This window comes from Mirounga angustirostris, unplaced genomic scaffold (genome assembly GCF_029215605.1).
Source record: "Mirounga angustirostris isolate CCGP_5_RB_7025 unplaced genomic scaffold, mMirAng1.0.hap1 SCAF_11, whole genome shotgun sequence".
Classification (NCBI taxonomy): Eukaryota; Metazoa; Chordata; class Mammalia; order Carnivora; family Phocidae; genus Mirounga; species Mirounga angustirostris.
In genome coordinates, this window is record NW_026991719.1 from 109,574,885 (window position 1) to 109,602,843 (window position 27,959).

Sequence of the window (27,959 nt, forward strand, 5' to 3'; positions counted from 1 at the left end):
TCGCTTGCTGTAAATCAAGGCTTTCCCGATGCCCACCTTTGCAGCTTGACCCAGGGTAACTGTTGGCCCCGCCATGGGCCTGTCCCTGGAGAAGAGTGACAGACGACAAGCCCAAGACAGTAGCAGAGAAGCTTGGGGAGTTAGTTCTTCACACAATTACTCTTTCTTGGGCCTACGTCTCTTGGGTTGGGGGAAAGGAAGGATGGTAATCGTGTGATTGAACGTGACCCAAACGGAGGGTTTCTCTTTGGGCAAAGGACTTTCAGCAAAGGGAAATTTGTAGAGACAGGGGATCTTTTTGAGATACCTTCTGTTCTTTGGCAAGAACACTCTAACTCAAGATTTCCACGTGGAGATTAGGCATTGGGAGTGTGTTGGGAGGGGGGCTTTGACCGGGGTTTGGGGCCAGGATTGATCCCCCAATAACAGGTAGGCAGGGAGGTAGGGTTGAATGACCTCATTGACGCCCGATGGGATTTTTCCCATACTGAACAGAAAGCTAGGTGAGGGGGAGGAAAAGCACCGCGTGGTCACCATGTATGAGGGCTTACAAAAAAAGACCCAGTGCACTTTTATTTGAACATTTATTTATTTTTTTCCAAAGAAATCCATGCAAAGGGAAAGAGGAAGAGAGAGAAAGGGAGACATGGTAACCATGTTCTAGCAACCAAACATAGGAAAATAATTTGGCACAACTTGAGTTTTTTTCTTTGCAAAAAGATGATCTACACTACCACTAAAATTTACCTTCCTCAAAGACACCATTGATTTTCGAAAACACAACACATGGTTGGTCTTCTACTTAATGGCTGGAGGAGGTATACAAGATAAAAAAAAAATAGAAAAAAAAATAAGAAGGTGGCTCCCTTTACAGAGGAAGGCCACGGGGTGCCGCCGGGCAGCATGGGTGCGAGCACTGGGAAGTCAGTGCACCAGTAGGAAGAAGCCCGCCACGTAGATGGCCAAGCTGGTGAGAACCTTCAGCGGGGAACAGCTGTTCCCCAGGTTGTGAGAGGCTGCTATCTCGTTGTCCTTCTGGTTCACGTGTTGCTTGCTTCCAGGTGTGTCATCCACGTCCAGATCGTAAGCCAGTTCTGCCGAAAGAAAAGAAGCATTTGAAATTCGGGATCCCCGACGGCATCAGGTATCCACTAGTCATGGCTCAAGCGTTGGTCTGGACCGCCGGGGCACCCCAGCTTTCATGGAAAGGAAGGTGGCCGCCTGAGAAGGAGCCAGGGCTGGGTGCGTGGGGGGTCCTCCTGAGGAAAGAGGTGGCCAGAGGGGCTCCTTCCCGAGGTCACACCAAGGGCGAGAGGCTGGCTGCTCCCCTCTGCCCTTTGGCTCCACCCACCCACACCCCAGGGTGCAGGTCGGGAGCTGCGCGTCATCTCCTCCCTAGGTAAGGCTGTGCTTGAAGATCTCTTTCACCAGATCTCACTGGTATTGCACTGTAAGGTGCTGGGTGGGTGACTCTGTGTGCCTTTGCGTATGTGTGTGTCAGTGGGGCAGGGATGTTGTAGACCCCCCGTGTGCCTCTCCTGGGCCCTGCGCCCCACAGATTTTCTCCTGGAAGCCTCGCTTGAATTAGAGTCGAGGATAGGTAGTTTGCCATTGAAAGTTGTTTTATTTTTCCCAAATATTTCTTCTTTGATTTATGTTGTCTTTTCATTTATCCCTAACTTAAACACATACACACACACACACACAGAGCATAATTGATCTAATGCATAGGATTTAAACTGATACCAAGCAAAGACCAAGGAGAGGCCGATGGGTAAGGGCTTTCCTTCTTTGACCACCTACCATTTATGGTATATGTTCATGATTCTGAAAAGAAATTGGGGTGTTGGCACTGGCCCAAGGTGAACGCCTCTCAGAAGGCACATCTGAGTAGATGGTGGTTTGTCAGGAAATTCAAGATGGCCAGCCCTGGCCCAGAGGTCAGCTTCCTTCCGCTTTGTTTTCCCAGATTTAGAACTCGGATCGACTCCCTTGGCTTTTCTAGACTCAGTTGCCAGTGTTTCTATTTCAATAGCTTGGGAAGGTGGGGTGATGTGAGTGCCCTCACCAGCCAACTGGCCTGTGGCCCCGGAGCCGGAAGGATCCCTCGGGGACACTGAGATACAGAGCAACAGGCACGGAGGAATGACTGGGATTCTACAGAGGGAAGGAAGGAAGGGGAAGGAAGGGCTCCTCTTACAAGGGATGAAACACTCAGCAAGTCACAGGAAGAAAGTGTGAGGACTCACTGGCCCAGGATGCGCGCAGAGCAGGGCCCGGGACCGGGGCTGCTTGGAGGTCAGCAACAGTTAGAGCAGGCAGCAAGGGCAAGGTGATCAAAGCCAGGGGGATCACACAGATCGCAATGCTCCTTTTCCAAAAGGGCTAAGGTAGTTTCTACTGCCCTCAGCAATGACGAGGGAACCAAATTTACGGGGCCTCAACTGGAAAAAGATATTGCAGTCAGCATAAGATAACATATCAAGGTTTCTTTAATTGCACGTATTTGATTACTACACAGATCAACTTTTTCCTCTGTCTTCGTTTACTAATTACATTTCTTAGTGCATGACAGTTCATATCCTTGGCCTTTGTATCTGATGGGTATTAAGGTTTTTCCTCTTAATTTGAACATAGGTTTTATTGACTCCTCTGTCATATTAAATACAAATAATGTTTCTCTTTTCTGGTTAACTATAACTAGTTTTCATTGCTGTACGAAGAAATCATGTCCTACCTTTTAATAGATACGAATCTGACTACTTTTTGCCTCTCTAAAGCTGAGAAAGTTGTTCTCCTGGAGTGCCAAGAAGAATTCAAATCAAATTTTCCGGAGAACCCTCTTACCCGGGGAAGAGTGACTCGGCTGACTCTCATCGGGATTCCCTCTCCCCATAAAATAAATACACACAAAGAAAAGAAAAAGAAGAGGAGAACAAAGAGCCGCGCTCTATTTGAAAGTCAGATCTCTTTCTCGGAAAGGTGAACTATGCGCAGCGCACAAGCAAAGGCCAAGGTCAGCACAAGCTCAGGTCACGATCGGATTTCACCAAGTTGAGAACACATATGGCTCTAGCTGTTGAAAGCCCAGCCTTGAGTCGCAGGGCAACTTCTCAACTTAAATGCAGAGGAGTATTTTTAGGGTTGACCTGAATGAGCGAACTCTTAGCCTTGCTTTCGGATTCCTTTTCTGGATATTCCCCTTGCCCAACGTCAAGATGTGCTATTTATCTTGCTCTTTAAATAATCCACGAACACTGGACAGTTTCACGTCCTAGAGCAGTTACGGTAAACCTAGCAGATGCTAAGCCCAGGAGTTTCGAATCTTCTTTGCCACCAAAGGCCTCGTTTGTTATTTCTATCTCTTGGACCCTATGTTTTGGAATTATAAAAATGACGACCAGTTAGAGTCCTCGTTGCGGGCCAGGCACTGTGCTAAGCTATTTATATACATGATCTCATTTAACTTAACCTTCTCAACAATGTTGCAAGGTAGGCATTATAATTCCCATTTTACTGACAAGGAAGCTCCAACTCAGGTTCCTTTTTTGGCCCATATTTACCCAGCTGGTAAGTGACAGAGGGGCTGTTTAAATGCAGGTCCAACTCTGAACCTCATATGAAGCTATACCATCCCTTGAACAATTTTGTACATCAAATCAACTGTAGTGATTAAGTAGTAATGGATTTTTTTCTTGAAAAAAAAATGCCGCCTTGATTAGTAAAATATATATTGCCAAAGAGAACTCAAGAGCATGAGAAAAGTCAGTGTTTCCCCATGAAAGTGATCACATACTTGACTGAGTAGCCTTATTAAGCTTTGTGAAATCCTGAGAAGAGCTCTGGGTTTGGGGACTGAGAATGAAAATTATGTCGCTTCCATTGCCTGAAGAAATCAGCAATGGGCCACCATCATGGAGATTCGAGACGAAGGGGACAGCTTAGCATGACAGTGAAGCATTATGGGAGACAGAGGAAATAGGGTTTGGGTCAAAGATAAATGTGGATATATTCCTGGACAGGGGAAATATAACCCAGTTTAATTCAACAAACTTAATGGTAGCCTACAATGTCCCAAGCATTGAGCTAGAAGGCTGGAGAGAGACTTAGTGCCTGCCTTCAGGAATCCCACACTCATCGCTTCTCGGCCTTTTAGCTAAGATCAAGTGTAGGAATCCCACACTCTGACAAGGAAAACAGACCAAGAGACAAACCAACTAGATACTTGGCAGAAGGTAGTAAGGGCTCAGATAAAGGCACAAGCAAAACACTGTGGGGAGAGAAAAATTCCAAACAGAACGATCTGGGAAGACTTTACAGAACAAGTGGGATATAATCGACACCACCAAGGATGGGTGGGACCATGGCGGAGCAGAATGAGATGGTTGTTCATTTCAGGCAGAGGGTTCAGCTTGAGCAAAATCGTCAATATCAGAGAGTGGAGGCAGGGCATGCTCAGTAAGAGCAAGTAGCCTCTATGATGGGAGGGAACATAGGGTGTACACTGTTGGGGTGTGTGTGTGTGTTGCATGATGGGTGCTAAGAGGTAAGGCAGGAAGGACAAGTAAGGGCCAAATCACGGTGGATTGGGAATGCTAAGACTTTACTCTGTGGGAAACAGGGAGCCACTGAAGGTTTTTAAGTAAGAAACTCGCACAATCTGATTGGTGTTTTTTAGAAAGATCGTTGTTAACAGTTTGGAGGACAGCCCTAAGTGGGAGAGACTTGTCAGACATCTTGTCTTAGAAAAAAAGAAGAAGCCTGTGGGAACAGTATCTGGGGATCAGCCAGTAGCAAATATGCATTTTTTTTAAAAAACCTACAAAGGAGCTAAATCTACACCAAATCAAAACTTTCTCATTTTGCTACAAACCAGATCTATTATGGGAATCATCTTAAACCATTCCCTTTTAAGTCATTCATATTTTTATGTTTATCAGTGATTTTCCAGAGCATATCTATGCGTATTAGGTACATACTGTAAAATGCACATAAATTGTTTCTACCTTACAGTTGATTGTCAGTGAGAACCAGCAAGGAGATTTTCACACAAAATCCAAAAATCGGTTTCTATTTGTAATCAGTTTGCCTATACCCAGAGGGTAGACCCAACAATCCATACTAATTAAACGCTCAGCCTGGACTCTCATTTTGACTTCCTTAGTGCTGCACATTAGATACTCTCTTTATATTTATTTATTTATTCACATTGGAACACTCATCATTGAAGTACTTTTATCTTATGTACAATGAGTTGGCATTAAAGTAGGTATCTTGGATATCTGCAGTTAAGGTAGGTATCTTGGAAGGATATCAAGGAAGTTCACATAATCCAACTTAATGAAGCCCATTTCCTTTGCGTACCGACGGACACACCGACGGACACATTGGCAGCACACTTCAAGGCCATATTTCTGGATCAGATGGTGCCAGTTCGAGTAGACATGGCGAGAACAAGAACCCTGGCCGAATTTCCCCAGGGGGCTCTAGCAGAGCTGCTGGTGACCCATCTTGCTCTCTCGGATGCGCAGAGGGAAAAAGGGCTATTTTTTTAAAAAACTTTTAAGTAAACTCTACACACGACGTGGGGCTCAAACTCACAGCCCAGAGATGGAGAGTTGCACGCTCCATGGACTGAGCCAGCCAGCCGCTCCTAGATAATCCCTTTAAAATAATCATCAGTCATCAAGGTCTGTACTTTGTGTTGAAAAGTTTTTCTGAGGGGTGCCTGGGTGGCTCAGCCAGTTAAGCGTCTGCCTTCGGCTCAGGTCATGATCCCAGGGTCCTGGGATCGAGTCCCGCATCAGGCTCCCTGCTCTGCGGGGAGTCTGCTTCTCCCTCTCCCTCTCCTTCTGTGTGTGCTCTCTCTCTCTAGCTCTCACTCTCTCTCAAATAAATAAAACCTTTGAAAAAAATTTAAAAAAAGAGAAGTTTTTCTGAGTTGGGCAAAACCCTCTGTGGGGAACCCTCCAGCCTTTAGTGGAGTTCCCAGGGAAGGCTGTCCCATCCTGATAGTCTGGGGCCCTGGGCTCCAGGCCCGGCTCAGCCACTGTCTGACACTTTCACCTTGGGCAAGTCATTTCCCTCTACTCTGGACTTCGGTGGCTCCGTCTGCCCAAATCAAGGCGTTAGTCTGGATGAACTCTACGTGTCCTTCTACTTTGAGTTCTCTCAGATTCCCAGGCTCTCGGGGCCCAGGGAGGGACAGAGTCTGCTGGGGGCTGCAATCTTCCTTCCACTCGCAGTAGCCCAGGGGCTGTCCCCAGCAGAACCTCCAGAAGCAAGTAGGGGGCAATCGGCTGCTTCTCTTGGACTCTTCATCAGCTACGGAATTCTGAATCCTCTTTCTTCTTGAGCTGATCTAGTCTCGGATAAGAGACGCTGGCAATAAATAAATCTGCGCTGCGCTGTTTGGCTTTTCTTGAAATCTTGGCAGAATAACCTGCGCCGAGGCCCGTGCACGCAGAGCTCTGGGGGAGAAGTTACCGGACCCAGGGCGCATCAAGCCGGCAGGCACAGCCAGCCAGGGAGGACCTGCCAGCCAGCGAGACGAGCCTGCGGGCCCTTCCAAAGCCGCTGGGGTCTTGGGCGCATGATAGGGTGCACATGCTCGCCCTCTGATGGCGGGGGCATCAAGGGGAGCCGTGCCTGGCCACGGGGGCCTCGCCCACACCAGCAGGCAGACCTCGCGGGCCAGCCTGAAAGGAGAGCTGGTATCAACATCCCAGGGGAGAGAACGCTGCTGTTGAGCCAAGCATGGGGGTTTCTTCCTTGCTAAGCCTGCGCCGGCAGATGGCTTCAATCCGGCCCTAATATAGCAACAGAGCAATACTGCTGGCCCCGGGTTTCGCGTTTGCTGGGTACAGTTGGCTCCCAAGACAGGAATATGTGAAGCCTTCAGTGCATTGCTTGGCAGACCCCGGAGGCTGAAAGCAGGGAAGGCTCTGGAGGAACCGTGTGCCTTGCGCCGCGGCTCACTCTGCGGCCCGCTCCCACAGGCACCCTCGGGCGCTGCCGTTCACTTCAGAGGCCCAAACAGATCTCGGCTCCCATGCCCGGCCCGTCCCCACCACCCTCCGCCTGCCCCAGCAGCCCCCACTCCCTTGTGAACGTTCAGGTGTGAAATGACTCCTTGGACTTGAAAGCAGCAGAAAGTGACTTTGCTAATGACCCTGGGGCCTCTGGGAGTCTAGGTTTTCTTCTTCATAGATCGGATGAGAGGAAGCCGGCACCCTCGGGGCCTCTGGGTTTTAGCCGGTCTAGTGGGACTCCTTTCGGAACAGGCCCATTTCACAACGTGTCTTCTTGACAAACAAGGGAGCTGCCGATTTTGCAGACTGTAAATTCTGGGAAGAACCTGTTGGCCTCTCCCGGAAGACGGCTGGGCAATGAGATGCCCACTTCATTTCCTACAGCCAGTTCCAGCCTGCAAACACCCTCTGGGCTGTTGAACAACCACGGTGGATTTCCCCAGTAGTGTGGGCACGGCCTCCCCTCTTAGAGGCCTCTGTTGTTGAGGCCAGGCTATGTGCCTCCTCAGGGCACACTACAGCGGGCTGTGGGTGCATAAAGCCATGGCATGCTTTTCCCTCGACATACAGGGGGGAGAGCACACCATTTTATACTAAAACATGCAAGGCTGTGTGATGGAGGAGAAATGCACTCTTTGCAAACTCATTTAAGACTTCATACAGTATTCTCATGTTTACGAGCACCTTCGGGTTCTGTCCCAGATCCTCGGGAGCAGGTGCTCACTCTCACTCCTCATTGATGTATGGGGTCCTTAGGTAGGAAGGTCTTAAAAGCACTGGTAGGATACTAGGGTCATCTGGGCTTTGTACGCTACTCAACGCTGGACACGCTGACTCACATGTTCCTCATTAATGACTTCCGGTAGGCTTTTCTATGACAACGGCCTTGTCGAGAGAACACCACAATAACTGCCCTTACCTGGGGCTCCGACTGCTTAGTTTATTAATACAAAATGGTGGGGCGCCTGGGTGGCTCAGCTGGTTAAACGTCTGACTTCAGCTCTGGTCATGATCCCAGGGTCCTGGGATTGAGCCCCACGTTGGGCTCTCTGCTCAGCAGGGAGTCTGTTTCTCCCTCTGCCTCTGCCCCATCCCCCTCCCCTGCTTGTGCGCGTGCTCTCTCTCTCTCTCTGAAATAAACCTTAAAAAAAAAAGAAGAAAAGAAAACTAATACAAAATGGTTTCCAGGGGATCTGACTACGACTAATGCTTCACTATTGCATTTAGCCATTAAGAAAGGAACAAGCAAAAATATCACTTAATCCCTTTGGAAATTAAATCATTTTACTATAGAATCTTATTTATAACATGGGCCACTACTATACTTATTTAGGTACATCATGAGTCAAGTCATGTTCCCAGAAACAGAGCAACTGTGTCCTAGAAACCCTGACAGCATGAGCGGGTGGCGTGGGTGCCGGCCCTCCTCCACCGGCCCCAGAATTATCACCACCTTCCGCAGGAGTGTCCCGACTCCTCCTCTCGTGTCTACAGATCCTTATCACCCAGGGCTGCCTGACAGCTCCACGGGAATCATGCTTCATCACAGCCTTCACTTCCCACAGGAGAAATTACCTCACCCCGTGGGACAGAGACACTGTTCCGCAAGCACCACGGGAGAAGATTCAGATGAGAACAGGCTTGGAGAAGGCAAGGGAAGAGGACATTGTAGAGAGGTGAGGGCTAGCATGGTCCAATGTTTATGGAGAGGTCGAACAACGTAAAGAACGGAGAAGCACCTATTGAAAGTGTCAACTAGATGGTTACAGGAGACTCTTGAGAGAAGTTCAGTAGGGCGGTTCGGCGAAAAAACAAACCATATTGAGTTGAGGAGAGAACAGGAGCTGATATGGGTTCACAGAGTCCTGATTGGCCTTTGGAGAAGCTTGAGAGTGAGTGAAACGAAGCACTGTCACCCTGTGCCCCAGGGACCGTGTCACAATACGTCACTAGTCTGTACAACCACGCCTCGTCGTTAGAAGGTGCCTCCAGAGTGCTGACTCAAGACAGCCTTTGGAAGTGCTGTTTCTTGTCATCCTTGATACACGGACAACCTCAACTAAACACTCAGAGACTTGTGTGTCAATGTTGATAGCCGATTACTCACAACGGCCAAAGGGTGGAAGCAACCCAAGTGTTCATCGATGGATGAATGGATAAATACAGTGTGGTACATTTATACAATGGAATATTATTCGGCCAAAAAAGGAACACAGGACTGATACATGCCACAACATGGATAAAACTTGAAAACATGATGTTCAGGGGCACCTGGGTGGCTCAGTCGGTTAAGCGTCTGCCTTCAGCTCAGGTCATGATCCCAGGGTCCTGGGACTGAGTCCCACATCGGGCTCCCTGCTTAGTGGGGAGTCTGCTTCTCCCTCTACCCTTCCTCCCTGCTTGTGATCTCTCTCTCGCTCTCTAATAAATAAAATCTTAAAAAAAAAAACAAAAACCATGATGCTCAGTGAAAGAAGCCAGTCACAAAATACCACATAATATACAACTCCATTATACGAAATGGGCAGGGTAGGCAAATTTTGGAAATAGTGGTAATGGTTGCATCACATTTTGAATGTAATTGATGTCACTGAATTGTATACTTAATAGTTTAAATGGCAGGTTTTATGTTATATATATTTTACCGCGATTAAAAAAAACCTATAGAAACCAAACAATAATGGCATCTGGGGCAAATCCCAGTTCCTAAAGGGAGTGCACTGCTACTCCAGTATTTTACTTTGCAGAGGGGTGTGTGAACGTACCCCATACCAAAGCATCCACCCCCACATGGCACTCCCTCGGTTTTGAAAGTCAAGTTGTGGGCGCCTGGGTGGCTCAGTTGGTTAAGCGACTGCCTTCAGCTCAGGTCATGATCCCGGAGTCCCGGGATCGAGTCCTGCATCGGGCTCCCTGCTCAGCGGGGAGTCTGCTTCTCCATCTGCCCCTCCCCCCTCTCATGCTCTCTCTATCTCATTCTCTCTCTCAAATAAATAAATAAAATCTTAAAAAAAAAAAAAAGTCAAGTTGTCCAAAAGAATTAAAATGAATGGATATTTAGACACTAGCCTAGAATTGCAGATGTGACTCCACAATTGGGAATGGCGGAAGAGGGCAGTTTATGTCAAGGATTTTAACTGGAGGCTAACTATTTTAAGAGAAATTTTTATAGAAGCTCTGGAAACTTATTTTGTGGCTCACACAGATGATAAGCTGAAACCATATTTAAAAAACATCAATGAACGGATACACTCTGTCTTCATTTCTTTAACAAAAACGTAATGGTTTAGATTCGCGGAGCTCTGTTTATAATATGAATTTCAGGCATGATGCCGCTACAGAGGTATGCATCTCTGGGCTTTGAGGATATAGAAGAAAAACACAAAATGTCACTTATTGTGGCCAAATCCAATTGCTGGTGAGGTGTCAGGAGAGTGAGGGAGGGGCCTTATGGTCCCTCGGAGACCAGGCTCCAAGATCCTCAGTGAAAAGCACCGTGATGGCATTTGGAGCAAGGCTTTAGGTACACTTGGATGGGAAAACCCAAAGTGTGGTAATCTTCCATTTTTAATAAGCCATGGTGGATCTTACAAAAAACATACCCAAGAACTAAAATGTTTGCAATGTCCTGGCAATGCCCAACAGTGGAGAAAATTATTAGCACAATAAATGGGTCCAAATGGCTCGAGTCCCTGAAAACCCTCGGCCCGGCTGTGGGAACATTGCAGGCCAGAGATCTCAACAGCCGGCAGGTGTCCTTATAAATGAAAGATGAAAAAAAAAGCCTCCTTAAGTTGTTCCATCTGATTTTCTTCCTTCAAAACTCTCCAATTATGACATGCCTCCGTCATCATCAGTGGGATTTGGGGAATTGAGATTACTTTCCCCTCAATTTACTTGGAAGAACACATTGTCATACTGGCTCCATCTTCCTACCTTCCCATCTTCGGGTCTGGATCGTCAGTAAGTCCCCCTTCTCACGTTCACCCAGGCGCTCCCGACCATTTCTCGCTTTCCTTCAGCCCCTCTCACCTCCCAAAGCCCCTGTAGTCCTCAGGGTCCCAGCTGAATAAGATACCCACTCCTCTCCAATGGCCCACCACTGTCCAGGAAGCAGGACTGTTCTAGTCTGTGACAGCAGGAACAAGACAACGCTCTCTTCCTAAATCACAAGTTGAATCACATCTGTCTCTTCCTCAAAGTCCTTTGATGGCTCCCTACTGGATGTGGGATCAAGTCTTATTTCCTTAGCATGGCATTCACGAGCTGCTCCTCATCTTCTCTTGTTTTCTAGTTTCCACTGCCCATATACTCCTCCAAGTACCATATACTGGAGTCATACCATCGAATTCATCATTTGCTGGAAAAAGCAAGTTCTTGGAAGTTCCCATGCCTTTCTCCATGCTGTCCCCTCAGCTTGGGATGGTCTTACATGATACCACTTCCAGGAAGTCTTCCCATCTTGCCCCAGCCAAAATTAATCCCTCCCCTCTCTGGCTCTTAGTTGGATTATACTTCTAGTATAGCATTCATCTCAATCTGTCTCATAGGAGACTTAGTATTTCTATGTTCCTGTCCTCAGCTAGACTATGAGCCCCATCAAAGTAAGAAATGAGTCTTATTCGTCCCCGTGGCTGCCGCACAGAACCTGGCTAGCACGGACGCTTACAGACATGCTTGTTGACTGACTGACTGAACGAACACATTATCCTCAGTCTCCTGAGAGTATTTGCAGGTGCAGGGCCACTCCCTTAGCAGACACCCTTCCCAAAGAGTCTCTTCTCATGACCTGATGATTTCCTTAGGGGAAAGAGTCCTGCAGAGCTATGATGAAGACAAGACAAAGGCAGGGCCTGTGGTGGGGCGGCCCAGACAGCAAATGGCAGGGCTCCGACCCTGACCTCTAGATTCCGAAGCCCTGCTGACAACAGCCAGCTCTTGATACCCCCCAGCATCAGTTCCCTGCACTCGGGGTGCATGGGATCTACAAAGATTATTTTCTCATTCCCTTTTGCTGCCTGGAACTTGATGCCTTGCTATGTAAGCAGCTGACACAAGCCGGCATTCCACGGGCCATGCTGGGCAGGAAACAGGTTTTCTGGTGAGCAGGTTCCATTTATTTCTTACTTGGAAACTTCACGATCAGGTTCCCATACCTTTGACCCCTGCCGCTGCCCCGCCATCTACCCACCTCTGGGCCACATACCTTGCCCTTCACCTCACCACCGATTCTTAAGCCCGGGGGCTGCTGGTGATTGGGATTTCAGCCCTTGGCTGTGTGACATGAAAATAGAGCTTCGTTCGTGAAGTCCCTTGTTTGGCTGTGACAAGACAAAGCAATGAGCCTTGCGTCCCCCGCACCGACGCAGGCCTGCACCCTCTCCCCTCCCAGGGCTCTGCGGGATGGCTGCCAGGAAAATACAGTTACGTGCTGGTCTGGGGAATAGATACACTGCCCTAACCTGAAAGTTCTGTGTTTTCATTTCCCCCCTTTTCCACTTCTCTATTCACTCCTTTTTCTCTTCCCGCTGCTCGTTCAACTCGTTTCCTGTGTCCAGTTATTATTCTCTCCTCTTCTATCTAGTCCGTGCTCTACTAAGCATTCTCTCTGGTCTCCACTGTGATGTTTTCCATATCCTCAGGCAAGGGGCAAGGCTGGAATCATCTGGTGGATTTTGAATATTAAAGATGCTTTTCTGTTCCTTCCCACTTTGAATGGAAACCTCTCACCAGGGTTCTATTTGTTTTAGAAGTGTTCTAGGAGTTCTAGTGTCTCCGTCCTTATTCTTGTACTGTTCACCACTCTGCACCATTTCCCTGGTCCTGCCTGATACCCCCCAACCCCTGCACCTGCCCATGCCCCCTCTGTAATTTCCCTTCTCTCTCTATCTCAGATTTGTCTCACTTCATAGCTATGCCATTTTATTTTTATTTTATTTTACGTCATCTTGACACCCATTGTGGGGCTCGAACTCACTTGATCTTGACCCCAAGATCAAGAGTTGCACGCTCCACCGACTGAGCCAGCTGGGCACTTGCCATGCCTGTGTGGTCACTATTTCATGGCCTTGTTTTTCTCTTAAGGGGAAAATGACTTGGACTTAAATAAAGAACATTCTAATAATTAGTGCGATCTGAAAACTGCATAGGCCTCCCCTAAACGGTGAGCTCTATCTCTGGAGGTGGTCCCGGAGAGCGTGGGCAGCCATTTGGCGGAGATATCAGTAAGGGGGTTCAAACATAGAGTGAGGGGGAAGGTAAATAGCATCTGATGACCCTTCCAACCCTGAGATTCTAGGATTTCATTCCGGTCTTTAGAGGTCTCATGGCAGGGATAAAGGGTGAAGGGAGCGGGTTCAGGTGACCTTTGCATTCCTCCCTTTGACACAGATACTGTGTGCAGAGGAATCTAAAGAGACTGCTTTGGAGCCTCTCTCACAGAAAGGGATGGTGTCTTTTGGAGACCACGACTGGCTTAGAGAGAAGGGCTCTAAGTTTGCCAAGGAGCTATCAACCAAGACGTCATTTTAAGGGAGTAACTGCTGGCCTCCCTAAAATGGGGACAGAGAACTACATAGTCTGTCCAGCTTAAGAAGGTAGGGGCTAAGTCTCAGAAATAATGTGACTATCTATCCGGCAATATGGAATGTACAGATATGGTATGAGATGGTCAGTAGAGGACACCGCCTATACAGAAGATGGAGCAATGAACTCAGGAACTGTTTACGCTGAATCTTTTCCCTACCAATATTAAACAATTAGCAGGAATTCGCAGGTGGTAGACATCTTGCTCAATGCAGCCACATGATGGTATCACTCAGGATCCACAGGAAGAAAAGACGAGGCATCAGATGGAGAAAAATCATTTCGGGAACATGATGAGGACATAAGTTGGAAGGACCCAAGGGGAAGGCAACTGAGGAGAAAAAGCTGGATGATCCTCAGACAAATAGCTCTGTGGGCCTTAGAACAAAGTAGGCAAGTCCAGAGGGAGGCCAGGAAAGGTAAAAAGATGCCAAGTGGCCCAAACCCACAGCTATCAAGATGTAAGAAGGAAAAGGGAAAATCCTACTACAAAGGGTGGCAGCTAGATCACTAAGCAGGAGTAGAGAAAGCAGCAGGAAGATATTAAACCAAAATAAAAAGAAGATGCACCTAGCAAGAAATGAGTACTTCGATGAAGTAGAGCCAAGGGCGGCCCCAGTTCCTTATAACTAAGAAGGGGGCAGGAATTTGGGGTATTGTCTTTACCTATCTACGGGATACATCAAATGTGCCCGTCAACCAAGACAAATGCATCTGTTTATTGGCCAAGTGAAATGAAGAAGGAAAGCGTCTGAGAAGAGCAAGGTGTCACGCTATGAGCATAATAGAGGCATTGGGAGATGAACGATGGGTGAAACAGGGGATGGGGATTAAGGAGGGCGCTTGTCATGATGAGCCCCGGGTGAGTGTGGAAGTGTTGAATCGCTCTATTGTACACCCGAAGCTCATATTACCCTGGATGTTAACTATACTGGAAGTAAAATCAAGACTTGACAACCAAGACATGACATTGGTCCCACCAGACTCAACCCAGACCATCCCTCCCTCCCCTATTCCCTGTTTGCCTTTGGATCAGAGGAGCTGCTGTGTTTACTTCCATTATTTTTTAGCATCTGTTTCCAGAAGTTTAGGGTGCCAGGCTCTAAGGCCCCAGTTCCCATCTTTTGTTGTTGTTGATTGCATTTTGATTGTTTAAACATGGCTTCTTTATTGGCCATGCAAGGCCTCTTCACTCTGACATGCCGTCATTCATTTTCTCTTGCTTTTAATTCAACCCAATACCCGGTAAGATCCCTCATGCCAGTTTACAGTTGAACCTTCAGTGGAGTCTTTTTCCTTTTTCCTTTGAGCTCTCTTGCAGCATCCAATACTGCTGGCCACTCTCCGTTTTGAAGCTTGGCCTCCCCTTAGTTTCGGACATCACTCCCTGCAGGTGCTCTTCTACCTCTCCGGACCGTCCTCAGATTCCTCTGAGAATCCCTCAAGCTGTATTTCTTAAAGATGGGTGTTCTCTCATCTCTTCCTTGGCCCTCCACTCTTCTTGCTTTATGAGTCTCCCTGAATATTCTCTTCAGTGCCCCTGGTTTTAGCTATCACTGAGGAGGATTCCCAAATCTCTCTCTTTCTCAGACATCTCTCTGAAGATCTAAATGCTCCCTGGCCATTTCTACCTGGACGGTTCTCAGGCAACAGTCCCAACAAGTCACAAACAATGTGGCCTTTCTAGTCCCTTAAGTGTCCCCTCTCCTGTCCACCCCCCCACCCTCGCCCCCTTCCCAGCCTGGTTTGGTGATTGCCTCTTACTGGCCATCCACTTGTCCAAGCCCTAAACTTGCAGGACTCCCTAATTCCTCTTCCTTTTTCACCCTCTGGGTCTAATTAATGCTCGCATCCGGTAAGTTCTGTGTCCTTACTATTTTGTGAATTCCTCTCCTTCCCATTGCCATTGGGACTGCTTAGATTATGCTCTCATTATCTCTCACCTGGACTAGCAGCCTCCCTGTTTTGTCCTCATGCAAACTATCCTCCCGCACGGTTGATAGGGTTCTTTTATTTTGTTAATTTTTAAACTACTCAACACATGAATGCATTCTTGAAGCTAAAGGTTCAAACAACACCTGAGTATATACAGCAACAAAGAAAGCCCCTTCCTTTCCACTCCCCCCCCAACTCTCCGGGGGGTAATGACTGGTAAATAAAGAAATACTGGTACTTTCCATGCATATGCATATGCTACAATCTCTCTGAAATCTTTGTATATTAATACACATAGAATTCAATCACTGCAAGAAATTCCATAGTATGAATATCACCATCAGCCGTTTCCCCACTGAGAAGCATTCCATTTGCGCCTCACTCCTTCCTCGCCCAAACAATGCTGCAGTGAACATCCTCCGACACACACTTCTGGATACATGGTGTATTTCTAGAAGGTCTATTCCTAGGATAAAGCTGGCATGTAGGAACGGAGGCTGCATGGGAGCTAGCTTGCAGGGCAGTAGGACAGAAGGTGAGAAAGACTGGTTGGAAAAGATTTGAGAGAAAGGAGATTAATGTATTTTTTCTTGAAAAGATGATGTAGAGGCTATCAAGACATAGGATGGTATTAGGAAATCTTTGGGAAAAAGTCATCTTAAAATGTTATCACCCAAATCCAACAGCTATTAAAAAAAACCCCGATTCATTTAAAACAAACTGTGCCTTTCCAAGCTATGACAAATCTAGCTCGGCACAAGGGCCATAAAGACAAGCTGGAAGTCCGGGGACCCACCAGCGAATGTGAGTTGGCAACAGAGTGTGTTCATCACGAAAGCCAGTATTACACTAAACTACAGGAACTGGATTGCGGAGCACATCCTCATACATAAACTTCCCTATGGTCCTTGGTTGTACCCATCTTACTGTTGTTTTTCATTTTTATTTTCCTGATTTTAGGTGGATGTTGAGAAAACTTCCCAAAGAAGGGAATCCTAAGCATTAAGGGGTGGAAAATAGGTCCTTTGATGAAGTGCTAAAGGAAAGATAATTGTTTGGCGACATGTGATTCATGTCCAAAAGTGGTGACATTTCTGATCCGAGATCCAGTTGGCCGAGAATTTTTAATGCCGGTAATAAGTTCATTGCTCAGCCGACAAGCCCACAACTACATAAGCAGCAAAGCGACAACGTAGAGGGAAAATCAAAATGAGCAAACTGTAATTAGGTATGCAGTGTCATCAGAGAAAGCAATTTGCTAAAGGGATCAGCACGATTAAAGATTCATTCTCCTTAAATATAGATTGTTTTCTTCAATTGATTTGTCCCAATCAGGTCTCCCCCTGTCCTGCAGAAATTCTGTTGTCTGTTTCATTTCTCTGCTGAGAGATTAGAGGAAGTAAATGGAGCTTCTCCAGTCACTGTGATTTCCTCCCAAATGGAAGAAGTATTAACCGAGGGCTGTAGAGACAGATTACAGTTTAGGTCACCCTGGGGAGAAATCCAAAGCCCCCTTTCGACTAACAACAAGGTAAGTTAATCCTCAAATCTTTCTCCTTTGCATTAAGCCTAAGACCAAGTTTAGGAGGCCTCCTTTTCAACTTGATTTTTGTTGGTTTCACCTTTCTCATGCCCCAGCGGCCAGGCAGGCAGGCAGGCGGGCAGACAGACAGGAGGACAGGCCTGGCACAGACTCCAGCAGCGCTCCTCACTGGCCAGTATCCCTCTGCCTCCCCCCTTCACCTCATTTTGTTCTCTTTCCTGTATAGCTTCCTTCCCTGAGACCTCTTCAAACCCTTGCGATTTCCAGGGTAGTTTTTTTGGGGGGTGGGGTGGGGTGGGGAATAGTGTTGAAATGGATCCGATTCTGGGTGCTTGTCTTTGTGACCACTACCTGAGTCCTTCTATGACAGTTTGGTTTACCTGTGTTTTCACAAATAAGGCCTGGAAGCGGATGGGTGGCCGAGGTGGCCGCCATGGGGGTGGGGGAGGGAGGGATGGAGGGTCTGGGTTGAGTCTGGTGGGACCAATGTCATGAATTAATGAAACACTCGGCGAGTGCTAGGAACATTTATTGATGTCCTGGGCACCGGGCAGGCCAGGGGAGACAGGAGAAGACACCGGGCCTGCCCTCTAGGAGCTCTCTGTGCGGTCGGGAGGATGAGATGGTTGTACCAAAACCTCGTATCCAGGTTGGAATGGGAGAAGTGAGGAGTGCCCCAAGAGAGGCACGGACCAAGAGTGGGGGCAACTCTGAGCAAGGGGGGAGCCTGTTGAGGGTTGTGAGAAGGGGAATCCGGGGGAGCCGGATCCACAGCCCTTTACTGCTGGGCCTGTAAGCAGAGAACACGGTTATCACTACCAGAGTCCTACGACTTCTCAAGCGCATTAAGAGGTATACTGTGATTTGTAAACCTTCACGTGCTCCACAAGCATGGTATTTTTGTTGTTTGAGAAAACTATGACTATTAGACCTTTCTCAGAAGAAACGTTGCTGGGGAACCCAAGTCAACCTCTCGTGCCTTCACATGGCCCCCAAGCCTCCTATTTATGTCCACCCTCCCGCACTCCATCTGTCTGTCTGCCTCTCATTTTTATTGTTTGGTGACCCGAAGTGTTCAGGGAAGGATCCTGCGCTTCGGTCCCAGTCAGTGACTGCCAGGAGATCCAAGTCCGTCACCGGGGGCCTGCTGTGCAGAAGGTGTGGGTCGCCGGCCATGCCCCCTTACCTGTGGGTTCGGGTTCACAGCACAGCGCTGGGGTGACTGCCACTGCCCCCCTGGCTGGCGTTCGGTGTATCAGAGCCTGGGTGCGGTGGGGATGCTCTTCAAATGAAACCCTAAACCCTTTCAAACACTCGGCGATCTTTCTACTTTCTCAGCTTGCCAGGCTCTGAAGATTTCCCTCCGTACATTTTTCCAGCACGATGTGAGGTGCCGGTTAGTCAGGAGCGACTTAGGAGAACGTCTTTTAAATGTAGACTCCTTTAAAAGGGAGTTCCTTTTCCCCTGGGGTTTTTGCCGTTAACTATCTGTCAGGTTGTTTGCACATTTTATGAACTGCAGAGTGAATGTATTCCCACTTGAAAACAAACAAACTTGGATGGGTTACTTGGCCAGTCCCGGTAATTGAAACGAACACAATTAAAAGCCAGACGGAGATAGTCAGAGGGCAGATGCCATGCCATAAGAAAGTGACAAATCTCGTGTCTCATATCCTCATTCCTGCTTAAAGAAAGACACGAGAGAATTGACTTTGACAATGCCGGACAGGTCTGACTGAGGAAGTAAAGACATACACTACTTTTCAAAGAGCTTTTGACCAGAGGCACTACCGTGTAGACATGATCGCCCTTCACCTTGCCCCCCACCCCTCATCGCCTATTCTAAAATACCCACTCACCTTGGGTGAGAAGCACGTCCAGTCCCAGTACTGTAGTTAGGGGAAGGTTTCATCTGGTAGCTCGGTAAACAGAGGCAATCAGCTTGAATTACCGAAATTAGCAAGGCTAATGCCATGTCACTATTCAAAACTCTGCCAATTTGGAATTTCTTAATGGCCTCAGGAGAAGGAGTCTTTCTACATCCTGCAATCTCTCTCCATTCTTACCTAAATTCCTTCTCATCGATGTTATGAATGGCCTGTTTTGTAGCCAACACAAACTTTGTCCAGTAAAATAATGTAAGGAACTCAGAATGAAAAGAGATTAGCTGTTCCTGGCTCCTGTGATTTTAAAGCAGAAATAACTTTGGCTTCTACTGATTCATAGACAAAGCTTGAAATGCAAAGCATGCTCAACTCTAGATTCAGCATGAAAAGGACCTTAAAATATGCCCAAGTGCAAGTAATGGACTTATTAAAGGGAAGAAAAGAACTACTTTCACACACGCCCAAGCTCTTTAGTTCTGTCATATCAGTAATCTTGCTTAAGAATTTCGTTCTATTTACATTTCTTCTCCCTTGAAATATCCTCAGGACTCATATGGCATCAAATATGGAAGCTTGTAACACAGTAATTTCTTTATGTTAATTAAGGGGAAGGCACGTACAGTGGACGAGGGCTAGAACTCGGAGCCCTTGCAACGATTTCAATAGGAATTAAAAATCAGTTCTGTGGTTTTAATTGAACACCTGATCATCTGTCATCACAGATATTTGGGGAAGCCAAGTTTAAGTGTCTTCTTTGGACTATTTTTGGCAGTGTTCCAGAATAAGTGCATTTCCCATTAGGGAATTCAGTTTATATTTGATGACAGGACTCATATGGCATCAAATATTGAAGCTTGTAAGACCTTAGCCTGGGAGGTTTTCAAGCCACAGTACGTAAAGCACAGAGCTCAAAAATATACACATGTACCCACACAGAGGCTTTCTGTTTCAACTTTAAGAGAACTCAAAAAGAATGAAAACCGTGCCTGAAAAACTTTGGGGCATCTTGGGATATTTGTGGGAAATCAAACAGGCCCAGGAGTCACAAGAACCTTTCCAAGCAGCATTCAAGTGAGGAGAGAGTGTCGTTCAGTTCCCTGCAGAGATAGTAAGTTCTGGTCTTGATTTTCCCAAGGTCAAGAATAAATTCACTCATGTCTGTGCCTCAGTCTCTACCTGCGATGTAGTTAATGTAGTAAAGTAGGACTTAGATGGAATTTGCATGGGCACGTTCATTTTGATTAGACGCCAGTCTGTTTCCACAGGATTAGTTGGAACCCCAGAACCACCATGTGAATGTTAGGATCCCGAAAAGGCAGCGTGAGCGACTAAGTGTCCCAGGTTCCTAACCCTCTTTCTCCCACCTCCCTTGGACCTGCTGGCTATGTGGCCACAGTCCTTTAAATCTGAGCTTTTGTTTGCTAATCTGCAAAATGGGCACAATACCACTGCCCTCATGACTGTAGAGGGAATTGAGAGATACTGCATGTGTCCCAGTTTGGGGACCAAAGAGTCAGAAACAGGAAGAAAGAAAAAGGACAGTGAAATCTGTCTCTGTCTCTGAAGAGGAGTAGGGGAGAATTATGCAAGGCTGAGTTTGGGTGTATTTACACTTTGTTCATGAACCAATAAATGAAGCTGGGCTACAAGATTCCAAAACCCTTGGGGGGAGAAAAAAAAGGCAAGCTGGCAATCTAATGTTATGGACACAAGACACAACAGCTGTTTCGTTAAATTCAACTTACTTTTTTAGACAGTCAGTCCGACTGATTTGTGCCGAGATAGCCTGAGTTTGAATATGCACAGTTACTTGTACTTAGCATGGAAAACGTTAAAAACATTCTTGCAGGGGCCGCCTGGGTGGTGCAGTCGGTTGAGCATCTGACTCTTGGTTTTGGCTCAGGTTGTGATCTTGGGGTTGTGAGATGGAGCCTTGTGTTGGGCTCCACGCTCAGTGCGGAGTCTGCTTGAGTTTCTCTCTCCCTCTCCCTCTGCTCCTCCCCCTGACGTTTGCTCTCTCTCTTTCTCTGGAATAAATACATCTTTTAAAAAAACATTCTTGCAAATTCTGCTCGAATGAGAAAATAAAGAGCCAGTTACAGGTCATAGTTAAAACTAAAGATATGAAATGGTTTTCTTCTTAAGTTTATTTAAGTCATCTCTACACCCCATGTGGGGCTCAAACTCATGACCCTGAGATCAAGAGTCACATGCTCTACTGACTGGGCCAGCCAGGCGTCCCAGAATGAAATGTTTTCTTATATAAAGTTCCAGGAAGTATTTTAAAATGCCAGATCCTAGATTTTCAGATATAAATCAAGTTGCCACTCCTTATAGCTTCATTACTGATAAAAAATGACAACTAGACCATCAGGCATATTTGAAATAACAAAGTTCAAATACTTGCATTTTTCTTTTTGAGGCAGTTCAGTCTCCTTGGCTCTTCATTCTCTGACAAAGTTTCCCTAAATTTGATTCCTCCATAGCCAGGACCCCAGGTCCAGGCATCAGGGAGTATTTTATTCAGCCACACTCAACCCAACTTCCTATTTCCCCTGTGCATACCCAGACCATTTCTACAGATGAGGTGTTTCTCTGCCCTGGCCCTCTGTCGAGGGAGGGTTAGGGCTCTGGCCAACCATTTCCCACTCCCAGGTTGCTTCTAGAAGTATTTTGGAGAAGAGTGTGCTGGAGAGATTAGGCCAACTCCAAATTATGGATTCATAACCTAGTAGAGCAATTAAGAAGATGAGAGGGATGGTAGGATCAAGTCCAGGTTTGGGCCTACCCTCCAGTGACCTGCCACTGTTAGTTTGGTTTGGGTCCATTTATCAACCTTGAACTCTGCTCTCAGCCCATCAACTTCTTAGGAGAGATGGGTCCCCAGAAGTGACTGGGATCTGTATGCACTGAGAAATTCGATGGACGCATTGTTGTTAATGCTTCTATCTGGGGTAAAATTGAGAAAACAAGTGTATCTTTGCTCCCGTCTTCATCAGACTTGCCCTGTAGCTCTTCCTCATCCTCTGAAGAGACTGGGTGACTTCATGCTCTCTCATAGCCAATCGGGGCCACCTTCCTGGGCTGGCACTGCCTGATCAGTACCCACTTCTCTCAACATGGTCTTCCAGTCATCAAAGCCCTGGATTTTGTTGAAGTGGCAACGGGCAGTCATGGGCAAATCAGAGAATCTCATCCCTTTCCAGGGCTTCATATCATACTGTGCACACTCCAGGAGTACAAAATAGACCTGAGAGGGAAGTGGTGTGTTTGCTGATAAAGGTCCTGGACCGGGAGCCGGGAGACATAGCTGGCAATGCTGGTTCCACTACGTCTCAGCTCTGATTTTGGACAAGTTATGTAACTTCTTTTTTTTTTTTTAAAGATTTTATTTATTTATTTGAGAGAGAGAGAATGAGAGACAGAGAGCATGAGAGGGAAGAGGGCAGAGGGAGAAGCAGACCCCCCGCCGAGCAGGGAGCCCGATGCGGGACTCGATCCCGGGACTCCAGGATCATGACCTGAGCCAAAGGCAGTCGCTTAACCAACTGAGCCACCCAGGCGCCCAAGTTATGTAACTTCTCTGAGCCCTCGTTACCTCGCCTATAAGACAGGGTTGCTGTGAGGAGAGGCAAAAGCATTTAGCATGATGCCTGGCATACAGTAGGTGCCTAATAAATGTAAGCATTCCATGAAAAGGTGGACAGGGATAGAAGATTCCCAACCTCCCTAGGCTCTCAAGGTGTAAAAGGCCTTTCAAAATCATATGTACTTAATTGTGCATGTCCGTGGGCTCAAGATACAGGGACCTTTAATTCTGGTATCGATTTTCATCTTTCCAAAGTAACAATTTACAAACTCTTTTTCCTCTCAGGGCTTTGCTTGGCAGATCCAATACAAATATGCTAGTAACACAAACCACAAGAAGAATGGAAGATGAACAATCAATAGAACCACTATGAAAATATCAGGCAGATGCTCTTCTTTTGACTGGTTCAAAGTTGCTAAGTCTTCATGCTGATGTCTCCTTTTTAAACAAATATGTTGCTGCAGATGGTTTATATCCTTTCCATTAAACTGTGGGATTTCACATGTATGGGAGGTGCTAAGCAAAGATGCAGAAACTGTCCCATCTTTAACACCCTGCTATAGTATAGTCAGGCTTTCCAACACCCACTGCCCCACGTTCTTCCCAGCTAGACCCCATGTTCCACTCCTGACCCCCACAGCAGCCTTGTAGGGACAAGTAAAAGCATACCTTGGGAGTTGTCAGATCTCGGCTCTGAAGTCCCCAGTACCTCACCACTGTTCATAGGATTAAATCCAAACTCTATGATTCTTTTGTATCTTCCTTCCCCATAAAGAGCAGGTGCTGTCTTACTTAGCCTCTTTATCCTCACTGTGCTAGGCGTGAAGGAGGTGCTCAGTACAAATCTGTGAGTTGAGCTGAAATGCCTGGCTAAACTGAATTCCCTCTCTCCGAGCACCTTCTCTTCATGCCTTGTGCCTTCCCAAGTTAGCGGAGATGAGGAAAGCTTCTGCGCCATCAGTATGGCCTTGACACTCACGCTCTCTGCATGCAATGAACCAGGGAGGAACTTGGGAAACTTTGAAGGTCACCACTAACGCTGGTTAAATGGCCCATCCCCAAGGGACTTGTAACTCTGGAGCCCTTAACAGATTTATGCTTTTTGGTCGAGCTGAGCCATGAAATAATTTCAAGTAAGAAAGAAAAAGAATTCCTGAGAATTTAAGGAAGACAGTGACCTGAATGCAAATCCAAGCTTTACCTCTTGACGACCGTAAGACGTTGGGAAAGTCACTTTCCTTGTTAGCCCTGGTTTTGTCATTTCTCAAGTGAGCACCATGACCTGCCCCCCAAGGCTGCTGAGGGCATTAAATGACAGCAATGCAAAGTCCCTCACAGAAGACCTGCTATCAGTGGCGTCTCAATAAATACTTGTTGATCAAAATTGGGAGAGTCACTATTTAATTTTTCCAAAGCAGCCCCAGAACTGGACCAGCCATAGAGCTTCCTTTTTAAACATGATAGAGCTTGCCAGACTCCATCTTAACACCCCCAATGTGCGCTGCTGGCCTAGTGGATTCTTCTGAAGGCTGCCAACTTTTTGGATGACATTGTGTCTTCTGGTAAGATGGATGGGCCATTTGTCTAGAGTGCAGATGCCAGGAGAGGGAGTGATGGATTCAGGTGTATAGCGCAGGAACCATCACCTACTCCCAGACCCCAGCAGACTGGGCCTCCTACAGAGAGGACACATGAGGCCTGACCTATACGCAGGCACTTCTGTTCACAGCACGTGGCACCGGGGCTTGTTTGGGCTTTTCAATTTTTAATGATAATAATAATAATAATAATACTCCCAAAATGGTGGTGATATGGAAGTTATACATGTATAACACCAAAATCCTCAGCTGTACTACAACTAACCTGAGAAACCTACCACGACCACGTGGAGTATCAAGTTGAATGTAACATACACATAGAGCTGCAGGTGTCCCATGCAAGTCAAATATTCACCAGTTGGTCTATGTTGGTGAAGGCGAGCAGACTCTGGGCCAAAACATGGTCTTGGGTCTCTTCCTCCTACAGAGTAGGCCACATCTCCTCAGCTTCACCTCCCCTCCCACCACCAGACACACAGAGCCCAAGGAGGCAATTCTGCTGTACTCTGTGATCTGGCTCAATTCTGGCTTCCAGGCCAGGGAAAGAGATTTGTTCAAGCTAATGAATGATTAACAAACCCCAAAACCTTAAAGTGTGCCCAGATGCCCATTGCTCCCAAGTAGAGACAGGTAAGGTAGAATAAAACTAAAAACGGAATCCTCCCCTTGCCTTCACCTCCTTTCCAACTTCAGTGACTCCTAAGCAGGAATTGTCTCGAGTCAGAAAGGCAGAGGAAGACCAATGAGTATTTCACCAACACTTCTCCTACACTGATGTTAACAGAAAGCTATAAGGAAAGCAGCCTTGTCAGGCAAGTACTTGCCATTTGGTCAACTACCTCGTGAATGCCTACTGCGCACCAGGCCATGGGCAGAACACTGAGTGTCCCAGGCGAACCCTGTCTCTCCCATCCCGGTGTGATCGTGAGTGAAGAGGATGCATATGGCACCGTGACACGGTGTTGCATATCCAGTCTGTCTCACCCACTAGATCTTTCCCATGGCTCCAAGAAAAGAGAAACAACACAGACTAAATGCCCTGAACACTTAAAAATTATGGCCAAATGTCTGGGTATGCTCAAATCACACCCCACTGGGACAGTATCCTATGATTCTGAGAACACAGTAAAGACTTGCACATTTTGCCTGCGAAGGACCAAACTCACATTCTCCTTGGCAGTCAGACCAACGGTCCATAGAAGAGCCCTTCCAGGTAGTTGTTTTTCTTACAGTTGAGTTCCCTGACTTATATTTGGATGGATCCTTGCCTTTATCTCCTGAAAATGTGGTCAAAAGGTATTGACCAGTGTCTTTGGCATTGAAGATTCTTTCCCCTTTCCTCAAGGAGTACTCTTCTTAAGGAACTCTAGAAATGCAGTTTAATTGAAAGTCCACTTGGAATTCAACTTACTCCATGTGTCTGCCAAAAAGGGATTGCAGAGAGGCCCAAATCCAACAAATAAAAACTAAGGCCCATTTATAACACATGTTTTCTTTTTGACTTTACCAGAGGGGCACTGTGGGAAAAACCAAAGCATTTCTTATATATTTACACACAAAATAATTCAGTATCTTTTGAATGTACCAAAAGCTTTATGGACTCTTTCAAAGAGATTGGGAGAGAAAAGAAAGTCACATTGGCCAAGGATAAACAAACTACCAAACAGATTGAAATTGGTTCGATGTGTAACAATGCAAAACTCCGAACGAATTCAGTCTTTAGGCAAAGGATGAGCTCCAAACCCTACACAGAAGAACAAATGCTCAGACAATAACCAGAAGGCTAAAATAAAGCACTGAGCACCCAATTTTCATTGCTCAACCTGATCCCCAACTTACAAAGAGAGAAAGCTGCTACAATCCACAAAGGGCAGCTCCCTTTTATAGGCTAACGAGGAAGCCACTGGAAGGCAAGTGACAGACATGACGGATCACCTCCCAGATGACAAGAAAGCCTGTCCTCCCTCTCCGCCACGTTCCCGTTACTAAAGGGGTGCCTATTCACTGCACAAACATTCACATGGTACCCACTCTGGGCCAGGCACAATGCTCAGTGCCGACAGGACATGGTCCCTGCCCTCGAGGACAGTTCCATTGATAGTGTATCTAAAAGCCCACACAGTAGATGCTCTATCTCATTGAATCCTACTAAGGATCCTATGAGGCAAATATTATTATGTCCATTTTACAAACGGAGGACCTGAGATTCAGAGACTATTCTTGTCCAAAACTACAAAATCTGTCAGTGGCTATCCTCTTATCTACTGTCACACTGCCTCAACTAGGTACAGCAAAACAGGAAGTTTCGAGGAGGGAGCGATCACTTTTGGATTGGGTAGGAGTGTTTTAAGATCATGGAAGACTTCATGGAGGAAGAAGCATTTAAATTGGGGCTGGAAAGCGTGGGTAGGTTTGGATATGAGGAGGCTAAGGGGAAGGAATAAGTGGAAGGAGAGACAGAAGTATTCCAGCTAGAGAAAACAATGGCATATGTACAAGCAAGGGGGCATGGAAAGATGGAAAATACTCAGGAAACAGTTTGGCTGGACTGTGTGAGAAGCAAGGGATGAGACTGAAAAGGTTGAGTGGTTGAAATTGTAGAAGGCATGCAGAAATGAGTAACAGATGAAGAAATGAATGAACAAGCTAGAGCGGTTGTTAGGTACAGATGAGCTTTTAACCTCAGAGCCACAGTCCTTTCAAAGCTGCTATGTCTCTGCTCTTTTTCTGTCTCCAGCCAATAAGGAAGATTTCAGAGCCAACAACGGGATGCACGTGTGCGAGTGTGTGTGTGTGTGTGTGTGTGTGCGCGCGTGATATTCAGAAACCGTGATCCCAGTAGTTCCTGGAAGCTGGGCACAAGAGTTGCCTTTCCTTATAGGACAGTCCACAGCTATGCACCTTGTTCATCATCATCATTATTGATGGGAGCTTTAATTGAACTAAAGATACAATTTTAATTACAATAGCCTTGAAACATCATTCCATAAATTCTTCTCCAACCAGAAGAGTTTTGTATTTTTCTGAGCAAAACTAACATTTGGGAATTAAATGCTATATTTCAAATCACTCTGTGCTGGATGGATGCTGGTCTCCATTTTATGGTTAAATGTGAGACACATGGGGCCATAAACACCTATCCATGTAGTGTCCCTATAGATACAGACAGTAAGCTCTTAAAAGCCATCTCCATATTGTGTAATAAGTATTAGCAGATGCAAGTTATTTCTAGATTACATAAATTTTGGTTATGCTAGAAACATTGTACAAAAAAGAGAACACTTTAAAACAGAGGTATTAATGAATGTAATATGAAATGGGCACATCTGTGGATGACTCATTCTAGGTTGAACTAAACAATTCCCTTAAAGGCATCCATTCTCCAAACTCTCAATAGAATTAGGCCCCATTGAGTTTGGGATTCCATCTTTTCTCAGCATGAGATTCACTGCCTTTACTAGCTTGATTTACTGAAAGATAATTAGATGCACAGTCTAGATCCGAGAGCCTGGTCTTTGGTGCCATGACCAAATGCCTAAAGTGATTCACCATTCCATGTTGGTCCTTGGCCATCTTTATATTGCTGCAGCCAGTGTACCCAATTTTATTATGTAGACACAGGATATTCCATGGCTGGATTTTAAGAGTGTTCATATAAGAACTCAAAAAATTCTCGTAAGAAATGGTTCTCCTGTGTTTCAATCTTAAACTTACCTACTGTGAAAGTCTGTGATTTTATTATTGCATAGCTTTATAAACTTATACATATGTATATGGCATAAGTATGAGAAT

General features: G+C 46.3%; 1 protein-coding gene across 1 annotated transcript in view; it reads right to left on the reverse strand.

Moving 5' to 3' along the window:
- Positions 1 to 570: 570 nt before the first annotated feature.
- GPC3 (glypican 3) overlaps positions 571 to 27,959 on the reverse strand; it is a 416,111-nt gene continuing 388,722 nt past the window's right edge. Inside the window, exon 8 of the mRNA XM_045882705.3 lies at positions 571 to 1,094. Within this exon, the coding sequence (XP_045738661.1) occupies positions 925 to 1,094 (170 nt within the window). The 3' untranslated portion in view covers positions 571 to 924. The remainder of the gene's footprint in view (positions 1,095 to 27,959) is intronic.